Source organism: Calliphora vicina, chromosome 5 (assembly GCF_958450345.1).
Source record: "Calliphora vicina chromosome 5, idCalVici1.1, whole genome shotgun sequence".
Classification (NCBI taxonomy): domain Eukaryota; kingdom Metazoa; phylum Arthropoda; class Insecta; order Diptera; family Calliphoridae; genus Calliphora; species Calliphora vicina.
This window is the reverse complement of record NC_088784.1, coordinates 108979825-108997617: the sequence shown is the minus strand read 5'-3', so window position 1 is coordinate 108997617 and position 17793 is coordinate 108979825. Positions and strand designations below refer to the sequence as shown.

Here is a 17793-nt window from a genome sequence, read left to right as displayed (position 1 = left end):
TTATTGAAATGTGTGACTGCACGGATATCAGTAACATTAGACTAACGACTACCTGTATGAGTTTGTATGAGTTTTGGGTTCATGTACGGACTATTAAGAGATTAATGTGCATTGTTGTTTATTTTTGGAATTTAAGTGAATTTAATACGATTAATAATTTCTTATAAAATAATCGTACACATGTTCCTTTATACATATATACCTACATATGTATATCTATATAAATATGTTTAAATACTTCTTATGTATTTTCTTCTTGCTCCTATATATTTTAAATAAAAGGAAGCATCAACAACCAATTTCAAAATTTTCCACCAGGAAGTATACATAAATAGAAAGAATCATTACTCCGACATTGAATTGGAATTAAATTGTTGAAATTCTAACTCAAATGTCAAATTTCCACGGCCACGAACGCGACATTCGTACGCCTTTAAAGTGAACAAATTAATGAAATTCTAAACATTTTTGTTCTTATTTACATTTTTCGATAGCATATTTGTAGCACTGTGTTTTGTGCAAAAATATTAGCAATGGAACTCGTTTTCGACTGACGAATTGGAATATAATGTATTAAAATGGAATAGTTATCTTATTAACTTGTTAAAACGTTTGCCTTGGTTTTTGTTTTAGTATGATTTGTCACGCGACATATTTTTCCATCATTTGTAATACCGTTTAATCAAATACACTTACGATCACGAACAAGACACACTTTAAATATCAAAATAAAATGTTTAGTGTGTTTATTAGATGCAGTAAAATTTTTTTAACAAAAGCCACTAAATTTTGATTTGAACTTTAGTAGAACAATCACGGAGTACATATTGATAACAAGTACCGGAACGCGACATTGGAACATGAAAAAAATCAAATGAAAAATTTAACGTTAATAACGTTGTTGATAGAATTTTTTTTTTTTAATTTTTTATATTTATTAAACGTAATTCATTACAATTTCAAATTCAAAGCCTAAGCGCCATAAAGGCATTATTGAGGCGAGATATTTTATAAGATGTCATGGTATAAAAACTAAAAAAATTAATTTGAAAATAAAAAATTTTTTTTTTTTAAAATTTTTAAGAATTTTTTTTTTTAATTTTGTTTTCGTAAAAATATGTACATATACATAAAAACGAAATTATATACAAAAATTAAGTACAGTGGGTCAAATTTACAACCTGCGATTTAAAATCAGTTTAAAAAATTTACCTCCAACATGATTATAGAAACAATTTTGCAGCAACTTGTTTATGGGATATAGACAAAATGTTTCTGCAACATGTTTATAGCTAAAATTTACCTTCAAAATTATTATAGAAACAATTTTGCACCAACTTGTTTATGATATAATGTTGCATTTGCATTTATTTATAGACAAAATGTCACTGCAACATGTTTATAGCTAAAATGTTGCTGAAACATGTGTTATGAAATAAATGTATAGAAAACATGTTGATAGGTGCAAACATTATGTTGCTAAAGTACATTTATATGAAAATATGTTGCAACAATATGTTTACGAAAAAATATGTTGCTAAAACATCTTTATAAAATAAAAACTGTTTATAGAAGCATTATTAAGTTTCTACTCAAAATGTTCCTGCAATACATATGTTTATAAAAAATTTTGCTGCTGCATGTTTATAGAACATATTTAACATATACTATATGTATGTTTATAGAAAGTATTTCAAAAACATCATTATAAGAATAAAGTAGCAGCATCAAGTTTATTGAAAAAAGTGTTGCAGTTATACTATATTTGTATCATCACTATAATTTCAAAATTGTACTTTTGAGAGCGGATTTAAACTTAGGTAATTTCCTCGCACATAACTTTCTAAGGGAAATTACTTTATTAAAACTTCTTCTTCATACTTAAATAAATCAGATACTTGCAATATTTAATAACAAATTTAATATGCCATCTGAAAATCACCACCAACATTGTTAAAACTTATAAAACAAATAAAAGAAATAAACGGCCACAGAAAATCCTTGAAAGAGGAAGTAACTAAATAGATGTTGCCTTCAAAATAATCTGCGAATAAAATAAAATTAGTTGGCCTTACAAGAATATTAAAAAGCCAAAAAAAAAAAAATGTTACGTTTATGGACACGCCAGCCAGACAACATTAAATTAACACCAACATTAAGTTAAAGTTAAGCTGCGATTAAAAAGTAATTAACATCTACTAGTTTGTTTTAAACAGCCATTAAATGAAATTTAACAAGAAGTAGAAGAAAACTAACAACTCTGCTCACTCTCAAATAAATATTTAGAACCCAAAACATTTAAAGTGATTTAAGAAGCCAAAAGATTTTTAACTTTAGATAAATTACTTATTTTAATTTATGGCAAAAAATTCAAAATTCGTTTTTAATAAAAGATGTGCATAGAATGTCAATGTTTATTTAAAGAGAAAAAGAAGCAGCAGAGGAAGAAGTAGAAGAAAAAAACTGAAATCAACAATCGAATCGAATGTTTCGATGAAATCAAAATCCTTTAAGACAGTTTTGTTAACAATTTTTCTGCGTTGTGGATATTGGGTTGGTTTCTTTTTTGTTGGTGAGACAGACTCGTTTGTGGTTGCTACGGATGCATCTCTCATGTTGGTTTTCTCATAGTTCTTGTTCAGCACCTCTCCATGCTGGCCCTCATCCGTCACGTCATTCAGAGTAGATTCAGTTTATTTCACTCGTCGTATATTGTTTTTGTTTTTTTAATACAATTTGTTGCTGTGTTCGTTCGTTCGTTCCTACATACATTTATACCCGTACATTTAAGGTATTTAAACTTTTTCAAGGCTATTGATAATATTTCTTGCCATTTATTTTTTTTTTATATATTTTTTATAAATATATTTTGATATTGTTGTTGTTGTTGTATTTGCTGCTGCTGTTGTTGTATATTTTGTTTCTAGTTGTGTTTATTATTTATCTTGAAATTTAAGGTACGAGTAGATTTTTTTTTATTATTTACTGTTGCCTGCTCTCTTGCTTACGAGTATTTCCACTCTCCCTGATCACAGTCTGTTTTAAATTTTTATTTATTTTAATATAATTATTATCTATATATATAAAATAGTAACGTTACTGACTGACTGACTGACTGACTGACTGATTCATCATCGCACAGCCCAAACGGATGAAGCTATAATCATGAAATTTTAACTGTGGGTTCCTCCCTCCCCAAAACGATCCGATAAGAAGGGATTTTTGGAAATTCGAATGTTTAGGGGGTAAAAAAGGGTAAAAACGGGTAAATTCGGTAACCTTATATCTTAAAAACTAATAAAGATACAAAAAAACTTAAAATTGCATGTTACTCCATTCAAAAAATAAGCTGACAGGTGTTTCGTACTTTTTCGAAATTCGAAACTTTTAGGGGAGAAAACGGGTAAAAACTGTATTTTGGTACTTTTTTGACACCCTATGTATCTTTTAAACCAATAAACATAGAATCAAATTTTAAATCGTATTCTTTACTTATCAAAAAATAAAAAATATAAGTTTGGTACTTTTTGGAAATTCGAACCCTTAAGGGATAAAAATTGTGTTTATTTTTGGTACTTTTTCATAAAATATGTTTTTCTATAATTTGACATAGACATACGAATATTTTATTATGAGCTCCCACCACGTTACAGAAATTTATTTGAATAAAATTTTACCACCTCAATGGGGATAAAAAAGGTACCAAAAAGGGGATAAAATCGGGAAAATACATTATATTTGAAATTATTAAGCCAATTTTGATAATTTTTTTAACGTTGGTTCCTGGATTCATACAAAAATTAACTAACAGGGTGTTATTTGGAACTCGAGTACCAAGGTGTATATTGGGCCAAATCCGGGTAAACAGTTTGGTACTTTTTTAAAACATATTTATTCTTGGGCACATTAACACAGATTTTAATATTTTGAGACATGCCTGTAGCATAAACAATTTTGGCAAAATGGAATATTTTTAAATTTCAAACTTGAGGGGTGTTCAAGGAAGATAAGGGAAATTGGTACTTTTCACCTAATGGTACTTTTTTAACATTTTAAATTATTTCAGTTATCGGCTTTTAAAGTTAGCTGATATGTATCTGAGTGATGTTAGTGTTAGGAATAGGGGATAATATTTAGGTACCAAAATGTGTGAACTGAACTATAGGTACTTTTTTTGTTCTTCTAATGGTACTTTTTTGAAATTTGTATAACAATGGACTTAGAAACATAAAATTAAACATATATGGTACTAAGTGAGTGAGAATTCTAGGGGGAGACTGTTTGGTACTTTTTCTTTATTGGAATGGTACTTTTTGTAATTTCTTCGCCAATGAACCTAGAAACATGGTACTTTTTTGAATTTTCTATAACTATGGACTTAGAAACATGAAATTAAGCATATATGTTCCTAAGTGAGTGAGAATTCTAGGGGGAGACTTTTTGGTACTTTTTCTTTATTCGATTGGTACTTTTTGTAATTTCTTCACCAATGAACCTAGAAACATGAAATAAAGCTTATATGGAACCGAGTGAGTGGGAAACCACAAGTGTGGTTGTTTTGGTACTTTTTCTATATTCTAATGGTACTTTTTGAATTGTCTGTAATAATGGACATAGAAATATGAAGTTAAGGATATATGGTCCTAAGTGAGTGAGAATTCTAGGGGGAGACTTTTTGGTACTTTTTGTTTATTCTAATGGTACTTTTTTGAATTTTCTATAACAATGAACTTAAAAACATGAAATTAAGCTTACAAGGTCATAAGTCAGTGAGAATTCTAGGGGGAGACTTTTTGGTACTTTTTCTTTATTCTAATGGTACTTTTTGTACCATTAAAATAAAAAGTACCATTTTTGGTACTTTTTGTATATCCTAATGGTACTTTTTGAATTTTCTGTAATAATGGACATAAAATATGAAATTAGGCGTATTTGGTCCCAAGTGAGTGAAAATTCAAGGGCATACTTCGTGGTACGTTTTCTTTATTCTCATGGGTACTTTTTTGAATTTCCTATAATAATGGACCTAGAGTTTCCAAAAAATCGAAGAATTTCAAAACCGCGGTTTCGGTTTTAAAAAATTAAAAACCGATCGGTTTCGGTTTTGTGATAATTTATTTAATATTAAGTATTATAGAAACAAAATTAGTTGATAATATAGGAAATGATATACAAATCTAAAATTCAAACTATGGTTTAGTGAATGCGAATTTAAAAGTGATAATCAATGGTACTATTTCCTTATTGCAATGGTACTTTTGGAATATTTTATAATAATAATAAACCTAAAAATTTAAATTTAGAAACACATTTTGCATTTTCTATAATAATGGACCCAGAAATATGAAATTAGACATTTACAATTAGATTCACAAAGTGAGACTTGATAGTACTATTTCTTTCTTCTAATTGGGGTGGCGAAGCGCACCGGGTCAGCTAGTTAATAATAAAAAGTTTAAAAACAAAAAATAAAACAGAACAGAACACAAATAATATATAATATTAACATTAACATTAACAACAGGCTACAAAAATAAGCACAAACATTTTAGGGTTATTGACACTTTTGTGTATTTCGCAATTTAATTTTATTTAATTCATCTTGCTTGCATTTGTGCGAGTGTTAATTTAATTGAGCGTGTGTGAATAATGTATCTATAGGATTGTTTAAGTATAAGTGAGTACAATTTTGCTTTAATTTGCTGCTGTTGTTGTATGGGTATATTATGACGTCACTTCCTAAAACCAATTAAATTTGTTAACATCAATCATTAAACCCCCCCAAAAAAAAAGAACCACAACAAATGAAAATATATAAATTATTAAACTGGGAGGAGGCCAACGCCGTAAAATTTAACTGTAAGACAGTCTTAAACCACTTTAATCCCTCCCTCTTGGCCTTCCACTCCTTTACATCACCACGCACTCCTCGTTCACTCACTCACTCAAACAGTCACACTGCGGCACACTGTGCCAGAGTGTGTCGATGAATGAAATTTTAAAATACTTCAAATTATGGTAATTTTGTGTGTTTAATTTTTCGTTATAAAAGTTAAAAATAATTTAAATGTTGTTTTTGCTGCATGTTGTTGTTAATGACAAACCAGAAATGTCATTCATGATGTTACAGATGGGCTCGTATTTTTTATAAACACACTACATGCTCCCGGTACCCTGCATCATGCGTTGTAATTTTGTCGATTTGTGAAATCATAAATGCTTTATTGCGACATTTGGTGGTAAATTTATCATGTGTTAAAACAAAAAACATGAGTTTTATTTCAACATTTCCTACACAAAATATCAGTAATAGTAGAAACAATAAGGCTAAAATATTTTAGCACTTAAAAGTGAAGAATTTCAATTTAAAACCCTACGATTCTATGTATATTTTTATATACGAAATAGATGACCTATGGTACATTCCAAATGTCTTTCAAATTTCAAAACAATCGGTTCAGTGATTTAGTCTGTTATACACATAATTAATTATGAGAAAAACTGTTATACACTAACATTTCTATAGAAAAAACTGTTATACACAATATTTTTTATACAAAAACTGTTATATACACAATTTTTTATAGCAAAAAACTGTTATACTCATAACTTACTATCTTAAAAACTTTTCTACACAAACATTTCTATAGAAAAACTGTTATACACATAACTTATTATAGGAAAAACTCGTATACACAAACATTTATATAGGAAAAACTGTTATATACTAACATTTCAATAAAAAAAACTGTTATACACAAACATTTTCAATAGGAAAACTGTTATTCACCAATTTTTTAATAGAAAAACTTTTATATACACAATTTTTTTTAGAAAAAAACTGTTATACACATAACTTATTATGGGAAAAACTGTTATAAACAAATATTTCTATAGAAAAAACTGTTATACATAGACTTTTCTATATAAAAAACTGTTATACACAAAATATTCTATAGAAAAACTGTTATATACACAATTTTTTATAGCAAAAACAGTTATACACAAAACTTATTATGAGAAAAACTGTTATAAACAAATATTTCTACAGAAAAAAACTGTTATACACATAAAAATGTTTATAGTAAAAACTGTTATACACAAAATTTTCTTTAGAAAAACTGTTACATACACAATTTTATATAGAAAAAATCTGGTATACATATAATTATGGAAAAACTGTTATACACAAAATATTCTATAGAAAAACTGTTATATACACAATTTTTTTTTTAGAAAAAAAACTGTTATACACATAACTTATTATGGGAAAAACTGTTATAAACAAATATTTCTATAGAAAAAAACTGTTATACACAAACTTTTCTATAGAAAAAACTGTTATACACAAAATATTCTATAGAAAAACTGTTATATACACAATTTTTTATAGCAAAAACAGTTATACACAAAACTTATTATGGGAAAAACTGTTATAAACAAATATTTCTATAGAAAAAACTGTTATACACATAAAAATGTTTATAGTAAAAACTGTTATACACAAAATTTTCTTTAGAAAAACTGTTATACACATAACTTATTAAGGGAAAAACTGTTATACACATAAATTTTTATTGGGAAAACTGTTATACACAAACATTTTAATAGAAAACTGTTATATGCAAAATTTTCCATAGAAAAAACTATTGTACACAAAAATTTCTATAGAAAAAACTATTATATACAAAATTTTTTTGTGGAAAAAACTCTTATACACATGACTTATTATGGACCGATTTTCTTGATTTTAAATAGCAACCGAGCGGGAAGAATTAATTCCGGAGATATTGATGTATGAATCGTGTATGTAAGTTATTTGGGGGCTTCGGAAAGTGGATTTCAACAGACAGACCGACATACAGAAGGACATGGCTTAATTGACCGGCTATCTATAAGGATCCAGAATATATAAAAAGTACGATCGTATCTACTGGTCGTAACTGACTAAAATGTAAAAATATTACGCCATCTATTGGTCAAAAAGTGGTGTAACTCACAATTTTTTGTGGTTGCTGTTCTGATGTTACATACAGTACATACATTAACAATATCAATACAAAAGTGGGGTAAACTACCTTTTGGTATTCTGAATAAAATCGATTGTTAAAAGGTCAAAGTTGAATCACTATTATTACACAAAGAGAAAATTAATTTTTATTGAATAGTCTACGGGGCATATAGTTTGACATTTTCTAACAAAATTTAAAATCGATAAAAAAGCTAATTTAGTTTCTTTTCGTAACGGGGTTTAAAATATTTATAAAATTTACCATTAGTTACCATTTAAAAATGTGTAGATTTCAAAAACGCAATTAGGGAAAATAAAAATTCTTTATAGAACAACGGTAATTGAAGTTATTACGGTAACGGTAGAGGTAACAGCAGCCAAGCTTGCTTTTTATAACTAAATCTCTTAAAGGGTACTTTACAATTCCCCCTTGCCAAATTGCTACTTACTCATCCCCAGTTTTTGACATATTTTTAAGAAATGAAAATTTCTTTTTAAAATTTCGTAACTGTGTAAATTTTAATTTAAATTATACAGCACAACCACATCATATATTTTGTATTTAAAACCGTTACAAATTCGTGAACAATCAAAAAAAAACACAAGATTTATGTTTTAATGACAAATTCCGTTTTTATTTAAATAATTCTTGTGATTTTTTTTTTTTTTTTTTTGCTGAATTCGATTGAAACAAGATTTTTTTTTTTTTTGCTAATTTAAGATGGGAGAAGAAGTTAAACACAAATTCAGGTATTTAAACAGTCATTATGAAGTGAATACATTTATAAATGTGAATATGATTGTATAAGGGGTTTGGGTCAAACCGGTGTTTGATTTTAATAAACATTGTTGATATGAATTGATGATGGATTATTAAATATTTAATTTCAAAATAATATTGAAACATTTTCTCCACTTTTAAAACAGCCTCTCTTGTCAACTTGGGAAAATTCCCTCTAAATCATCAATTTTCAACAGAATTAAGGAAATTAAAAAAAAGAATTCTATTATATAAAATGAAAACAAGCATATTGTATCTTTTCACAACAATCAGTGTGACAATGTGTCTAGGAAAATTTCAACATGCAATTTCGATTGAAATGTGAAAAGTGATTTATATTAATTCCATATAAAAAATGCTAATAAATCAAGTGAATCACATAAAAATGCATGTCTGTATAACATACAAACATTACATGCACATGCACATCATTATTATTATTATTATAACTTATTTCTCTATGATTTTTCTCAAAAAAGGAAATTATGTATAATAAATTCATATAAAAATAAATAAATAAAATACGCGTATGTATTAACACATTACTTTTATTGTTCTAATAGACAGCACAAATGCAATGCGTTACAAGTAATATAGAGATAAGTTGTGTGGTTTATAAGGAAAATTATTTAATTTTAAATATTTTTTTGTTCCTGGACATGATGATAAACGCATTTAATGTCGAGCCAGGCCAGTCTGGCCTGTCAGTTTAAATGTTTTATTTTTCTTTTACACACAATTTCCTCACAGGTGCAATTTGTTCAAATCTGTGCATATGTACTCTACACAATAATGTACTCTTACGTACATTAATTCGTACTAATGTATTTATTCGTACAAAGTATGTACATAAATATAAATATACCATCTATATATGTATGTAGATATGTAGGAATGTGTCTTCATCATGTCAACCACCCACTAAAAGTATAATGACCATAAAATATGTATGAGCAAAAAATAATAAATAAATAAATTGTGTGGAAAAATTATTCTCAGAAATTGAAATAAATAAAATACGTTATAAGAAAACAAAATTTGCATGTAAAGAAAATTTCTGTGAAAAATGTATTGTACTAAAACAGATATTGTAAATTTATTAAGAAAATTGACAGATTCTAATAAAGATTTGCTTGTTTTCTTTTTGAATATAATTTCACTTGCATGTCAGACAATTTGGCGACATGAGATGAGGCAAGGTTGCATGGTTAGATTTTTAAAGTGTTTTTTGGTTGTGAATGACGTTTCATTAGATGACATTGACATAGGACATATACGACTTTTTAAATTTGTGTACTAATTAAACAATGAATATGTATATTTTTGAGAAATCTCTAGAAATTTTGGCATTTTACAAAGTTTTATAGAAAACAAATTTCAATAAACAAAATTTTAATATTTAAAACTTTTTTCTTCTGAATTCAATAATATTTGATAGATATGTATTCCAGGGTGGTTATACACAACTTTAAAATTTTCCAGAATTTCGAAATTTGCTTTAGTTTGTCAATAATTTTGGAACAGTTGGTCAGATTTTACTGCTTTTAGGGCCTTTCTCACTAAATGCGAACGAACATTTTCTTTCTTATTTTATATTGAAAACAATAAAAAAAAATTCAAATTTATTTGTTGTTTTCAATATAAAATAAGAAAGAAAATGTTGGTTCGCATTTAGTGAGCCAGGCCCTTACTTAATCTCATATTAAGGTTAATGAACCGTACACATCCGCTTCTCATTAAAACAGGATATATCATAGAAAATCATCCTTGAATAAAGGATATCTAAAAAAAATATCTTCCATTTTCCAAAAATGCTGCTTAACTAGGTTAGGTTCCATAGGCAGCCAGCCAATCATCAAGCAGCTCACTTCGGTCCCTTAAAAACTGTTTCAATTGTGATACCCAAGAAGTAAACAGCAGGATACTTATTCGACATCCATTGTTTCCAAGGTAAACAACCAGGCATCTCAGATTCATCCGTGATAACTCATCTAAATATGAGAAGAAGGGGGTTCCAAGAATATGTATCCTCAAGTTTGTCAGAGCCGGGCATTGGCATAATAGTTGGGACAAAGTCGCCTCCTCTTCTTCGTTTCGACAGTTTTTACAGTAGTCGTTAAACCCTAGACTCGTTCTTCTATCATGTGTTCCAACTATGAATTGTCCTGTAATAAAATAAACAATTAGCCTTATTTGCTCTTGAATGTATTCTATAAGTAGATTCATCCTGCCGGTCGATCTCGCTATAGTTTCTGCTGTACAACCATCATACATTTTGCAAGGGAAATATGTACCAGAAAAGGGATCAATCGACTCCTTAGCCATAAACTTTCCCCTTCTGGCCAATTCGTTTGCTATACCATTAACCTGATTTCCAGCGTGTCCAAAGATCCATATTAGAATAGTTGCCATCTTTCTGGCAACATATGGATTCCGATTCCAAAAAACTGCTCATCTTTTGAGGCCAAGAACAAATCAAACCAATATCGGATACTCTATTCCAAAGTGTAGAGTATCCCAAAGAGAGCGTTCTGCATCGATCGAAACGAATAGTAGTCGGACGGGACAAAGGCAAAACATCCCAACCACTTCATTCTACATACTTTATAAAAGGTATTGCAACATGTGGCCGAGCGTTGTCATGATGGAATATTACGGTTTCATGTCTGGCCGCATATTCTGGGCATTTTTCGGTCAATACTCGCTTCAAACGAATCAGTTGCGTTTGTTCAGGTTCAGTGTGATGATTTGGCCAGATTTCAACAGCTCATAATAGGTAGGACACTTCTGCTTCCATCAAATATAGGGCCCCCTGGATATTTGGCTTTGGTGTCGATTCGGCTGGTTACGTTTCGGGTTATTGTAATGGATCCATTTTACAATGCAAGTAATGATTTGGTGCAAAAATTATATTATCTCGGCGTCAATTCGTATAGTACACAATTTCCCTACTTTTGAATAAATCCTGATTTTGAAATTGCTGCATTTCTAACTCAGCAATTTTCAAACTGAAATCAAGTTTCCATAGCCCCTAAATAACTTACAAACATGATTAATACATCAATATATGGGGAATTCTCTTGGCTCGGTTGTTATTTAAAATAGAGAAAATGTCTTGCTTATTTTAGCTCTACATATATCTGGATTACTAGGTCATTAATATAGACAATATGGATATCTAATATTTCAAATCCAATGTTGGACCTACAATGGGTCAAAATCGGGAAAAATATTAACCCTTTTGTTTCACCAAAAAAATTAGTTTGGCATACATTTTTTTTCACTAATAAATTTTAACAATTTTTTTTTGGAAAAAATTTTATTAAAATTTTTTTTAACTAAAAATATTTAAATTTTGTATTTTAAAGTATAATTTGGTGATGAGTACATATGTATATGAAATTATGCGACTTTAAACCATTCTTATACAAAATTTTAACATTGAACCTCGATAAAAGACAAAGAAAATAAAATTTTAAATTTTTGAGACCCTTAAAATTTTGTATTATATGACTATAAATAACCTATGTACCAAGTTTTAATAAATTTGGAACGTGTAAGGATTTTCCGAATTTCAACTTGAAATGGTGTAGTTAGGCAAATCGCTTTCCTGTCCCTGTAAAAGTTTACCTACATATTACATGCAAATATATCAAAGTAGTATGTAAAAAATATGTGTAAATAAATGGTTATAGTAGCGTAGTAAAGTGTTGTGTATTTGAAATGTATTGTAGAATAATTGAAACATTTAATTAACATTTTCTATCTGCATAATTTCAACTAGATTTGCATGTTATTAACCAAGATTTCTAAGCTCAAACACACATGCAATGCAAATGGTGTGTGTAGGTGTATGAATAAATCTATAATCTAAGAAGTTTTAATTCTACATATTTATATCTAAACTGGGAGATATACGAGATGAACATTCATAGATACTTGGATACACATACGTTTAACCGACTGTAGTTAATATATTCCGCAAGATATTTGTTTTTTTTTGAAATGCCTGTATGGATGGATGGATGTATGTAGGAATGTGTTCGTTCAGGCTGTGTGTTTATATGGTTTGCACTGTAAATATTTAACTTTTTATTTAATGGATTTTTTTTTTAATAAACAATATTTAAATCAATTTATTTTTTATGGGTTTCTATATACAAATGATTTACACTTGATGTACATACGATATACATACATTTGTTCATAAGTGTAGTGTTGTTTATGCATTTTCTGATGTTGTTTCTTAATATTTGTTGTTGTTGTTATTGTTATTTTCATTATATTTATTATTAATTTGCGAAAGTAGCTGCATTTGACAATGAAGTATTTTCTAAGTCAATGAACTTTTTAGTAATCTTATCATAATAATTTTATTTATTTGAATTATTAATAACAATTTGTATAGTACATATGTATGTTTATACACAAACACTGTCACTCTCTCTCCTCACACATTCTAAGAAATATTGTCTAAATTTTCATATACTTTTGGGTGTATTTGCATACAAATACATCTAAATTCTAGTATATAGCAAGATTGATAGATAGATAGGTAGGCTTATGTATGTAGGTAGAAATGTTTTGCTTAAAATGCACTTAATTTCAATTGGAAAGTCCATGTTTGTTCTAGAGTGAGTGATAATGATAAAATGAAACCAATGACTGATAATGTTCTAAAGTTGTAAACAAATAGAAAGTCTGCAGGCTAATCGAATGTAAATTTTTGAAACAACTACCCCACTGTGCTATTAATCACAAATATCTAATATATCCCCCTTTTGTTATACTCTTTGCAGACCAAGAAACATTCACCCGGTCACATTAAACGGCCCATGAACGCATTTATGGTGTGGAGTCAAATGGAGCGCCGAAAGATTTGCGAAAAAACTCCCGATCTACACAATGCCGAGATCTCAAAGGAATTGGGCCGCAGATGGCAACAGTTGGGCAAGGAGGAGAAACAACCGTACATTAGCGAAGCGGAAAAGCTGCGCAAGCTACACATGATCGAGTATCCCAACTATAAATATCGGCCACAAAAGAAACTTTCACGCGCCAATTCGGCCGGTGGCAAGGCGGCTGCTGACGACAGCAACAATGAATTGAATTCCTCTTCCTCGTCCACCAATTCGCAAAGATCACAAAATACATCAAACACAACAACAGCAACAACAGCGGCCCCAAAGGCCACACGTAAAACCAAAAGGAATTCCACAAGCAGCACAACCACCACCAATTCCCTGAATTATGCCAGCAATGGTTCATCGCCCCCGTTCAAGAAACAAAGACACAACAGTACCAAATCTCTTAATCTGAGTACGGATTATGAAGATGACGATGTGATGGTGGATGCGGGTCACCATCATCAGCACAATTTGGATATTGGCAGTAGTTATTTGAATGCCACGACGACAGCTGGCAGTGATTACAATACGATTACCTCAAGCAATTTTTACACCTCAGACGATCTGAATGCGGATCTCAATAAGAATGTGATGCTACATGTTACCAATATGGATGACAATCAAACACAAAGACTTCCGGGTTTGACAAGTTTAACGGCTGGCTCGTTGCACTTCAAGACCGAACCGGATACAAAGTATGACGATAATTTTATGAAATTAATGAATCCTGATAGCTTTTTTGAAAACTCGATAGAAATGAAAGAAACAGACTGTGATGGCTTAGCGGATGTGTGTCCAAAATTAGGCCAATTGATAACATTGATAAATCCTTCCACGGACCTGCATACTACTCCAAATTCCCACAACACTCACCAACACCAACAACACCACCAACAACAACAACATCAGCAGCAACATCAATCACAACAACAACAACAACGTTACGTAAATGATCTCATTGATGGCTCATTCGATGCGGATGATAATGGCGGCGGCAGCATTGTCAATAATGATGCCAACCTGCATCCAGCCAGTCAGCAGTATTCAAATCTTAAGTTTTCCCTTTTCAACTGCGATAATCTTAGCAACAATGCCGACCTGCAGTCAACTGCCCATAACACATCTAGTAATTTATATATATGTGATGATATTCTTAGAATTGACGATGAATCGTCCCAACAGCAGACGGACCACCACCACGAATGTTTCACAACACTCTCATGCACAAGTGCTAATTGTAAAAATAACAATTGCAGCAACAAAACAAACCAAAATCAACAGAATAGTGCTAAAGACAACGCCGATCTACAGCAACAGCAGCCACAGCCACAACAGCACAGCCATCATCAGCACCATCACCACCAACATCACCATCATCTCAGCAGCAGCAATGGCGGCGGCGGCGGAGGGGGCGTCGATGCTAACAATGACTCGACACAAATGTTCTCGTTACCTCCACAGCAGACGGTGACAATGAACATTGAAATACACAACGGCATTGGACACTGCGTAAATAAGGATGACTCAACAACATTCCATCTAGACGATAATATGGCCAACGCCATATCCAACACCACGGTAACAATACCCTCTTGCTCGAGCGACGAGTGCTGTATGCTCAGCCAGCACTCAACCCATCACCATTCACCCCATATGGGTTTCTGTGGCCATTCGGCGTTCGCTGGCACCTCCGTCGAGGCAACGGTTAGTAGTATTTTCAATCCCGATCACAATTGTGATTCGGAGCCCAACATCAATGCGGGCCATCAACAAAGTGATCTCAACTATACGACATTTGATACAAATCGCACCCTGTTCGATTTTACTCACGATGATTTACCACCATCTCAATCTATAAGTAGCCATTTAGAATTTAATTATGATTCTAGTTTCCAAAACTGAACTAACAAATAAATATTTCAAAAATAAATCCTAGTTTTAAGCAAACATGATGTCTCAGCCGAGTTTACACTCCGGATCGAATGTTAATTGGATGATGGGTTTTAGCATTAGGAATTTGTTTTCAAAAGAATACGGCCACACAGTTTAACCAACAACATGAAATTTTTAACTAAATTTGTTGACACATTTTGTAAAATTGTATCTTAAATGCTGCCATTTTATTGTAATTTTCAATTTTCTAAAACCAAATTTAGCAGTTGTTTCATATTTTTTCTATTTATCTATGTATGTTTTGAGTGGATTCAAGTTTGTTTTAAGTTTAAACTTAGTTTAAACGTTGAATAGTTGTGATATCTTTGATTGTTGGTTAAACTGCGAGCTTTAGTGAATTAAACTGTGATGAAACTTTGTTGTTAGTATAAAAAAAAGGGGTTTTCCTAAAATAAAAAAAAATAAATAAAAAGTATTCCAATCTAAGGGATTTAAAAACAAACCTGCAAAGCTGTTTCGATGCCAGTGTAAAACGGTTAAAGTGGCATATAAATATTTTTTTTTACATAAATAAATTAGTCTTAAAATAAAAAATAAAATAAAAACTTTAAAATAATTTCTAAACATAAAACTACCGATCTACATCTATATCTATGTGTATTTTCTTATTTTTTATATAAAATTCTAGTTTTACGAGTAGAGATATATGTATACATAAATAGATATAGTTATTATTGCTATAAAATATAATTATTATTCATATTCATATACATATACAATACATGCATAATTTTTAATTATATAATATATAAAAATATAAAATTAATTTTAAGTTTTAAATATACTTATGTACATGCAGACAACATACCTACATACATATATATTCATACTTATATTATAAATCTAATATTTTACAGAAAAATATTAATTTTAATTTTATTATACATATTAATAATTATAATTATATTGTAATTAACTTCTTTTCCCTGAGAAATTGAAGCTGAAATTAAACCCCTCCTCCCTTAAAAAATTCAAGTCTTCTTTACTTGCTTTGAAAGAAAACCCAAAACAAACAAAAATTATAAAATTTTATAAAAATATATATAAAGTTTTTTTTATTATATCCATTAATTAATTAATTAAAATTATTATAAATATTCTTATACCAACAACGTATGTAGTAGTTTTTATAAGTTTTTAAAACCATTAAATTTTACATTTTCCAAAACCATCTCTTCCTCCCCATCCCCACGACCCTATTTTTAATCAGAAATTCTGCATAAAACTTATTATTATAAATATAAAGGAAAAACAAAAAATCTATTTCAAATAAATTTGAATTGAAATTTATATAAAAAATATATGAAAAATTACAAAAAAAAAAAACAATTAGTTTTTCTTAATGATCATGGAATGAGACATTTTAACAAGGTTGTATTTTTAGATCTTAAAATAAGTATATGTATATTGTAAATATGGCGGTCAATGAATGCTGTGCGTTTTTATTGCGTTTCCTTATTTTTTTGTTGTGTACAACAACAACAATCTAACAGAGATTCCCAAAATTGTAGCTTTAAATAAAAATATTGCGTATTATGTGGAAATTTATTCCATTACTTACACTGTGTGTAATTTTTGGTGTCATGGAAATGTAACCATATACGGACACCACTACCTGATAAATTACCCGTGTCTCCCTGTTTTACCCAAAGTCATGCCCTTTTTTATGGGCTCTCAAAGATTTTGGGCCTCGGTGTAATTTTTGCAAAAAAAGTGATAATTTTCTCAGGCTCATATCTTGCAAACAGTTTGGAATTTTGATTTACTCTCTAAGGCAAAGTTGTAGCCCTTGTCATAAAGAACAAAAATTGTGAACATATAAAATCAAAAAAACTTCATCTTCAAGATCAAAATCTCAAAAAACTTAAAAAAAAAATTTCAATTAATAACTGGCAAAGTCATCGGATCTTAACCGTTCGAAATTTGTTATCCTGGTTCTTTATGGTCATACACTATTTTAAGTTGCTCACAAATATTAAAATCGCTTTGGTTTGTCTTTTATCGAGGTTCAAAGTTTAAATTTTATATAAGAATAATGTAAAGTCGCTCAATTTTAATTGTATTTGTATAACTTTTTTAACCGCTTTTCCAATTTTTCAATATTGGTCTCAATTCGGGGTTGTCATAGAATCCAATCAGTG

The 17793-nt window shown here is 29.7% G+C and overlaps 1 protein-coding gene across 2 annotated transcripts in view; it reads left to right on the top strand.

The window, feature by feature from the left end:
* The window catches only part of Sox14 (Sox box protein 14), a 43625-nt gene extending 26644 nt beyond the window's left edge, over positions 1-16981 (top strand). For both annotated transcript variants that reach the window (XM_065514323.1, XM_065514322.1), the window contains one exon: positions 13592-16981. In XM_065514323.1, the coding sequence (XP_065370395.1) occupies positions 13592-15601 (2010 nt within the window). In that variant the 3' untranslated portion in view covers positions 15602-16981. The remainder of the gene's footprint in view (positions 1-13591) is intronic.
* Positions 16982-17793: the final 812 nt, after the last annotated feature.